The sequence below is a fragment of the Tarenaya hassleriana genome, unplaced genomic scaffold (genome assembly GCF_000463585.1).
Source record: "Tarenaya hassleriana unplaced genomic scaffold, ASM46358v1 Cleome1, whole genome shotgun sequence".
NCBI lineage: Eukaryota > Viridiplantae > Streptophyta > Magnoliopsida > Brassicales > Cleomaceae > Tarenaya > Tarenaya hassleriana.
Genome location: NW_010960187.1, coordinates 10876075 through 10884691, shown reverse-complemented (window position 1 = coordinate 10884691; position 8617 = coordinate 10876075). Strand labels below are relative to the sequence as shown.

The 8617-nt window shown below is 40.5% G+C and overlaps 1 protein-coding gene across 1 annotated transcript; it reads right to left on the bottom strand.

Annotated features, from left to right (window-relative positions):
* Window positions 1–2008: 2008 nt before the first annotated feature.
* Window positions 2009–8617, bottom strand: LOC104823199 (ABC transporter B family member 19-like). Its single transcript, XM_010554648.2, has 10 exons — window positions 8003–8617; window positions 7858–7912; window positions 7509–7684; window positions 6896–7096; window positions 6304–6563; window positions 5902–6218; window positions 5590–5813; window positions 4684–5503; window positions 4273–4514; window positions 2009–3421 (listed from the first exon to the last, which is right to left on the bottom strand). Exons 1-10 carry the CDS (start codon window positions 8261–8263, stop codon window positions 2213–2215), a joined length of 3765 nt encoding a protein of 1254 aa, XP_010552950.1. The 5' UTR covers window positions 8264–8617; the 3' UTR covers window positions 2009–2212.

The following is an 8617-nucleotide window of genomic DNA, read 5'->3' as shown; positions in this document are numbered from 1 at the left end:
CATCTGGTCAAATTGGTCAGACCCCTCGGGTGTGACCGTATGAGTGGTTTCATATAGGTTAATTTTATAACAAAACTGATCATGAGAGTTAATTTTCTTGTTGCAAGCTCCTTTCATTAATGATTTTAAGGATATTCAACATGCTACAAAGACTTTTGTGAAGGGTTTCCTTGGTGGACATACAACTTTGAAAAGATTAGCGATCATATTGGTCAGATTGATCATACGATTATATCGGTTCGACTGGTCAAACTTTTTCAAAAATAATGAATTTACGAACTTAAAAGTGTTCATCAAACATGTTATTATTGTAGCTTATTAGGGTTTCGGTTCGATTCATTCGATGGAACAATATCATTTAAGCTTACACTCGTCAAATTTCTCTTCTATAGTGAGATCCGACACTCCAAAGTTGAAGAATTTGAAAATGCATGCAAAGTGTTCGATAAAAATCTTCAAAGAAATTTTGGCTCTTGAAATGTCATACCGGTCATATCGATCAGATTTTGGTCATACGATCATACCGGTCAGACTGATCATACGGTCATACCGGTCAGACTGATCATACGGTCATACCAGTAATCGGTCAGACGTTTTCAAAAATAATTAATTTATGAATTTAAAAGTGTTGAGATATTTATAATCATCTCGTATGATAAGGTTTTCAAGTTTAAAAATATCGTAGCAAAAGGGATTGAACATTCTTTTTTTGTGACAATATAACTCCTTTCAATGTAACCATAAGTGTTAGTAGTGTTTGTGGAATACATTGGATGAAGATGATTTATGTTGAGAGATTTTTTTTTACACATGGAATCAGATCACCAAGAAAATGTGTTCTTATAACCTCTATACAACTTTTTGAATCGTTTAAACGTAATTTAGGCCTTTATTTTTCGTGTCCAAACGGTCAGACTGGTCATATGATCATACCGGTCAGACTTTTTTAAAATTGATGAATTTGCGAATTTAAAAGTGTTAACATAGTGATATTCATCTTATATATCAAGTTTAAAATGATCCTAGCAAAAAGAATTGAATTTTTTTTTACAATATAACTTAATTCAAAGAAGTCACAGAGTACTAGTAATGTTTGTGTAATACATTGGGTAGATATGACTTATGTTGAGAGATTTTTTTTTTGCACATAGAATTATATCACTAAAACGATGAAAATGTGTTCTTATAACCCCTCTATAATTTTTTGAATCGTTTAAACTTAATTTAGACATTTATTTTTTCTGTCCAAACGGTCAAATGGTCACACTGTTCATACGGTCACACCAGTCATACGGTCAGATTTTTTCGAAAACAATGAATTTATGAATTTAAAAGTGTTTACATGGTAATAATCATCTTATATAACAATTTTTTCAAGTTTAAAACAAACAATCGTAACGAAAGATCAGACCGGTCATACTACGTATGACTAGTTTTATGATTGATCTGACCAATTTGGTGAGTATGATCAGTTTGACAAAAAAAATCACAAATATCCAAAATAAAAAAACGGATTTCAGAAGGAAATCTTATACATTATCTAGATTTTTACTCATTGGATGAAGTTTATGGAGATTACGCTTGTTTTTTACAGTAAATTAGTCACTATATTATGTTGAAGAAGAGAAATTTGAATAGAGATGAGAGAGAAAGGATGAAAAAATTTTAATTTTAATATTATTATATAAATAAAAAATAAATAAATGTATTTTTGAAAAGATACAGTAATAAGGTCATGGAATGAGATTTTTTTTTTTTTTAAAGAAGTGGGTCATGCTATGAAATAAAAATGACCTTAGAGATCATTTTTGTAATTGGCTGGCCCGAAGAAAAGCTTTGGTACTTTCAGCTTAAAAAGGGAAAAAAAAAACAAAGGAGAACCGTCAGATTAAAAACGCTACAAAGTTGCTGACTTAGATTCGTATTTTTATTTCATGTAAAGTACAAACCAAAGGGGGTAAAGAAAAAGATGATTAAATAATTCTTGTGTACCATTTCGTCAGTCCAATGATTAAAATATAAATTTATAAAATGACAACCATTCCTCTCATACCACACAAGCTTCTTCTGCCAAAAAAGCATGAGAATCCCCATTACTCTTAAAGCTTTCAATATATCTACACCCATTTTATACGATCATATCATCGATCGTAGATAGAATCCCACAGAGAAATCCGGAGAGAAAATTACACGTGTTAAAACCAGACATTCTTCAAATCCTATGGTTTTGAAGCTGCAAAAGCCTCGAATACTCTCCCTCGGGTCGGGTGATGAGCTCCGAGTGGCTGCCTTGCTCCACGATCCGGCCGTCTTGGATCACACCGATCCTATGGACCCCTCTAATGGTCGAGAGCCGGTGAGCCACCACCACTGTGGTCCGACCCCTCATGAGCCTCTCTATAGCCTCTTGTAACACGCATTCTGACTCTGCGTCCAGTGCACTTGTTGCCTCGTCTAGTAGCAGAACCGTAGGGTTCTTCAGCACGGCTCTTGCGATAGCGATCCTCTGTTTCTGCCCACCGGACAACTGTACTCCTCTTTCGCCCACCGGAGTCTTGTAACCATCAGGTAATCCGCTGATGAAGCCATGAGCGTTGGCTGCTCGTGCTGCTTCAATGACCTCGGCTTCTGTTGCAGAGTCTTTCCCATACGCGATGTTGTGGAAGATGGTTGCCGCAAAAAGGGCGGGTTCTTGTTGGACAAGACCAATCTTTAGCCTCAGGGACCTGAGGTTTATCCTCCGGATATCTTTCCCATCGATCATTACTTTCCCGGCTACAGGGTCATAGAAACGCTCGATCAGTGAAATCACGGAACTTTTTCCCGACCCGCTTGCCCCGACGAGAGCCTGACTTTGCCCGGCTCGGATTCTGAGGTTAAAGTCTTTGAACACCATCACGTCAGGCCTTGACGGGTAAGCAAAGTCGACATGTCTGAACTCGATTTCCCCACGGATTGTCTCAACCGGGTCAGCATAAGGATCATCCGGTTCAATCCTGGTTTGCCTGTCCAAGATGGAGAAAACCGAACCTACTGCTTCACCACCCCGGATGATTTCAGGAGCAAGACTGACAGTTTCAGCTACTGAATTTGCAGTGACGACCAAAACAACAAACACCTTGATCACTCTGGAGAAGGTCGAGACGCCTTTGCTCACGAGGTGGGCACCATACCAGAGGATAAGAGCCTCGGATCCATAGAGAGCAAGCTGGGAGAGGCCAAAGAGGAAACCCGAGGTTTGGCTGCGACTCAGGCTTCTTCTCTGAGGGGCACGAAGCTCGTGACAGAACAGAGAAAGGATTCTGTCCTGAGCATTGAAGGCAGCTACCGTCCTAATGTTGCTGACTCCCTCACCGGCTATCATTGATGTCTTTGCATGAACCTTGGCCGTGTCTCCAGCAAAGCCTTTCAGAGACAGTTGCTGCACAATGCCGTCAAATTCAATGTTCAGGCAATATTAGAAACTAAACAGTTCCAACTCTACAAGACCCTGTCCAGATATTACAGTCCCTATTCTTAGATCTTGTTCCTTTTCACCCAGCTTGTGTTCTAAGCTACGTATTCTGAGGTACACTTAAGTCTACATGATATTCAACAAATTATAAGCAGGTTTTTATTTCTAGCAACAATTTTCAATCTCATAACTTTGAGACCCATCTATATGAGAATATGACATACATGCATACATATACGTGCATGTAGAGGTTTTTTTTCAACAAATATAGTAAAGTGGGAAATAAAAGATCACGGCTGAGGAATCTTATCGAAATTCTGGAAATGGTTGGTGTTAATAGATTTGTTCAGTAGATATGAAAGCATAAAAAAGTGGGAAACTTTACCACAATGGTGAAAGCAAAGAAAGAAAAAGAGGAATCTTTAGCTAGTTTCTTGAACACTGTTATCTATGGCCTATAGTACCAATATCATAAATATTCTACACATTTATAGGTGGGGGGGTTCCCATGATCTTGACCTTTACACCAACTCCAGAAACGAAGTTCAATTCTTTTATGACTACTGATGAAAAAATTAATGCGCTTGGACTGAAGGAAAGCAGGTGGAGACGCATAGATGTGTTGAAAGTTTTGATTTTTCTCTCTGGTAGAACTGAAAATAAAAATCCGATTTTTAAATACTCGTAGCTTTACTATTTTCAAAAATAATCAGTGAAAACAATTATTAAAATTGACAAATAATTCATATTCATAGTTCTAGATCTGATAATCACTTAAAATAGTTTCAGTAGGCAGGGCTCAATGTAAAATGCATTACCTGAGCAAAGTTGGCAAGAACAAGAAAAGGGAACGCAGCGAGTATGAGAAGAGACACCCTCCATTCCACAATGAATGCAACAATGAAGGATGTGAGAAGTGAGGTAACGTTCTGCAGAATCACCGATATTCTCTCCGCCATTGCAGATTTCACGTCGGCCGCATCTGTTGCCAATCTTGCAGCAACAAGGCTCGAGTTGTGCTCCTCCTCGTCGAACCATCCCACCTCGTTCCTCAGTATAGCTAGAAACGAAAACAAGAAACAAGCATCATCAGACACGGAACAAGATTCTGATTCTGATGTGTATTTCGAGTCTTGAAGCAAAAATGCAGAGTATAACAATGGAGATGATACAGAGTGTAACCCGGATAAAGATTTCAGGAAATCCTTGTAAAATGAAAGATCTTGAACCTGATAGCATCATTCTTCTAACCCTTGTGGTGAGGTTTTCTCCCATTATGCTGAAGAAGTAGTGTTGGATCAAATATGCAACCACCGCATAGAGACCAGTACCGATGTAAACGAAAACGTACTCCTTTGTCTTTCTCTCCATCGAAGCATAGTTTCTGTAGTAGAAAACCTCGATCATGTTGCTCATCACAATAGCAAATGTTGGGCCAATGAAGCCAGAAAGGACAGAGCCGATAGCTCCAACGATAGAGTAAGGCCATTCCGGGCCATTTAGCTTGAGAAGCCGGAAGAAGTAGCCATCAGGTGCACGAGCTTTTCTTTCAGTCTCAGCATTAGAAATCATCTCAATCCGGCCATCAGCTCCAGTGCTGTAGGAATAGCTCAGGTTTCTCAGACTTCCTGATCTAAGGCTGAGAGATTTCGTCGAGAGCGAATGGCTCAACCGGGTCGAGCGGGAGAGGCGTGTTGACGGGTTCGAGAAATCACGGGTTCCCACCATTTCTTGAAATCTGATGAGAGAGGCATATGCTCCGGCTTTGGCAATGAGTTTTTCATGAGATCCAGTTTCAACGACTTGCCCTTGTTGTATAACCGAAATAGAATCAACATTCCTTATGGTGCAAAGTCGATGAGCAACCACAACTGTTGTTCTCCCTACCATGAGTCTATCTAGTGCTTCCTGAACAATGCTTTCAGAGCCAGCGTCAAGAGCACTTGTAGCTTCATCTAGAAGAAGAATCTTCGGGTCTTTCAGCATTGCCCTAGCGATTGCTATTCTCTGCTTCTGACCACCGGAGAGTTGAACCCCTCGTTCTCCAACCTGTTTTTTTAAGGAAAATCCTATAAAAAATTTTGACATTTCCTTATACAGATATCGAATATCAGTAAGCCATTCACATTTGATACCTGAGTGTTGTAGCCATTGGGAAGCAAGGTAATGAAGCTATGGGCATTTGCAGCAGAAGCAGCAGCTTCAACCTCAACCATTGTTGCATCAGGCTTTCCATAGAGTATATTCTCGAATATAGTGGTAGCAAAGAGTGCAGGTTCTTGATTCACAAGCCCGATCTGATCACGCAAAAATTTCAATTGAAGGATCTTTATATCTACGCCATCCAAAAATATTTGCCCTGCACCGAAAAATAAAAAAGAGAGAACTATAAACCAATCGCATGACACATACCGTTTCGAATAAGAAAAAAATTCTCGATCAATTACCATTGTTTGGATCATAAAATCTTTCGATGAGGGATACAACAGTACTCTTGCCAGAGCCACTGCCACCGACCACAGCCACAGTCTTCCCAGCAGGGAAGAAAATAGAGAAATTCCTGAAGATGATAACATCAGGCCGTGAAGGATAGCTAAAGGTTACATCTTTGAATTCGATATTTCCATGAACTTCATCCAAGCATTTTCCACCAAACGGGTCTTGGATTATCGAGGGTCTTTGGTTGATTATCTCCATCAACTTGTAACCAGCCACCTTGCCTTTGCTAAAAGCCCCAAGATTCGAAAACGATTGTCCCAAGCTCCTACATAACAAAAATATCCAAAGCAAATTCATCCACAAGAACAGAAATATCTCAACAATCACGGATTCAGTATGTATGTTCTTACATTCCACCGACAATGGCAGAGAATATGGCAGTGAATGCCTTCCCTCCATCAGTCTGTCCATTCCTGATGAAAACGCCGGCATACCAGAATACCAGAGCCCATGACATGCATGCAATTCCATATGTACATCCCAAACCCAAGCCTTTCGCCATCCCAGCCTTATATCCGAGCTTAAGCGTGTATTGAATCGCATTGGAGTACGAACTCAGGGCCTTGCTCTCCCCGACATATGAGTAGACAGTTCGAACTTGAGCAATTGCCTGTATACATCACTCAGACAACATTAACACCCAGAAAATCCCCCATCATGAACATTGATTACTTTTTTCATCTTAAGCAACGATATTGCAGAAAAAAAAAATAGCCCAAATAAGTGAATTAAAGATGAATCGATGAACAATCATTACTTTCTGATCTTGGATTCAGTGAGAAGATTAGGAAAACATCATCATTTGGGGACAATCACGACCAAACTAGTGCTCACCATAAGTACAAAGAGAAACACGAGACCGTACAACAGGCATTATATCGAACACTTGGTACTCAAGCAAGAACCGAACAAAATCATTCGAAAGGATTCACGCCAATTTACCTGTTCGGCGATCACACCGGCGTTGGCATACGACTCTCGGCTCTTGGACGTGATTCCGGTGAGTGTATAAGCGTACAAACCGCCGGCGAAAGCGATTCCGGGTATCACCGCAACGCTCAACAGAGCCAATCTCCATGCGGACACAAAACCAACCACGAGTCCCGCCAAAAATGTTGACAGGTAGTGTATGAAATTGCCAACCTGAGAGATAAACAAAGAAGTTATGATCCGAACCTAAAAAAAAAAAGTAAATCTTTTCACCTACCCAGATTTTATAACACCTTAATTGAACACCCCGGATCAACCATAGAATGTTTAAATCCTAGCGGGGCCCAAGCGCAGGTTAGTTCATGCCTGCTGACGTGCGCCCAGAGGAAAGAGCAAAGAGTCTACCCCTGAAGAGGCGCACGTTAACCGGCGGTCACTAACGTGCAATGCGGGCTCTGGTGATTAAGATCGATCAAGACCAAATGGGTCCCGCGATTAACCCCAAATCGATATGTTTGACGGTCTTGTCCGGATTTCGGACAGCGATACACTTTGTGAACGGCTGTCAGAATATTTTCAAAACAGGAAAGTTTGAAAAAAGAAGGGATAAATAAAAAGTTAGCACCTTCTCGCTAATGGCGTCTTGGACAAGGAGAGTGTCTGTGGAAACACTGAAGACAATGTCTCCGGTTCTTGCATCAGTGTCGAAGAATCCGACATCTTGTTTCAGAACAGCTTGAAGATACCTCTTCCTCAGGGCACCTACTTGTCTTTCTCCAGTGTACATCCAGCATGCGATCTCTGTTTTTTTTTTAAAAAAATTCAAATTACCACCAGCAAAAAAATCAAGATTTTCTGGGGGGCAAATATTCAACAGTTAAAGGATGAGGCATAATAAATGTTAAAGAGATGCCGAGTGATAGACTGAAGAGAAAGGCGAAGTTTTCAGAGGGGGGGATAGAAAATTTTCAGACCTGCGTATGAAGAGAAGCATACCACGAGACCCAGGTAGACAAAATACAGAGCATACTGCAATTTCAGACAGGCAACAACTATGAGTCAATTTTTGGACAGTAATGGTAATAAACAGAGCAGATCTTGGATCAAAAAGTTGATTACTTTGGAGACTTCGCTGGTCATTTTCTGCAAATCCATCTGGTTTTTGCCGAATCCGTTGACCATTTCACCGAAGAGCAAGAAGAAGACGGGCATGGAGGAGCCATGAACAACGGCTCCTAAAGAACCAGTGATCATCAATAGATGATCATATTTGTCAGCGAATGAGAAAAGCTGGAAGAAAGGTAAGCTCTGTTCCTTCTTCTTCTCCGCCTCCGGCGGAACCGCCTTGGCTTCCGCCAGCCCTGTCGTCGTCTCCGCCATTTTACGGAAAAGAACTCGGAGATTAATGAGCAAAAAGGAAGCGGGTAAAAGGAAGAAGTCCCGAGTTATTAAGACTCGAGATGAGTTGACTCAGAAGGAAAACAGGACGGATGCCATTGATGGAGATCGAGCTCTGAGAGAGAGAGCGAAAGGTAATGGGAGGAGGAAGGTCGCTAAAAATAGACAATGGGTTTGTGAGTTCGAGAAGCTTAGCTTTAGGTTAGTTTTTTTTTTTTTGGTCCGAACAAGTAGATAGAAAAAAAAAATGGCAGAGAGTGAGGGCAAAAGCAACAGGAGATGTATGTGTATATATATATATATATAGAGAGAGAGAGAGAGAAGTGTTTGAGACCA

Bases quoted from the DNA above. Each gene is read 5' to 3' on its own strand.
- LOC104823199 (XM_010554648.2), bottom strand. From the start codon at position 8,263: ATGGCGGAGACGACGACAGGGCTGGCGGAAGCCAAGGCGGTTCCGCCG. The intron at 7,913-8,002 runs GTAATCAACTTT...CTGAAATTGCAG, and splicing joins TGACCAGCGAAGTCTCCAAA to TATGCTCTGTATTTTGTCTA. The intron at 6,219-6,303 runs GTAAGAACATAC...TTTGTTATGTAG, and splicing joins TCTGCCATTGTCGGTGGAAT to GAGCTTGGGACAATCGTTTT.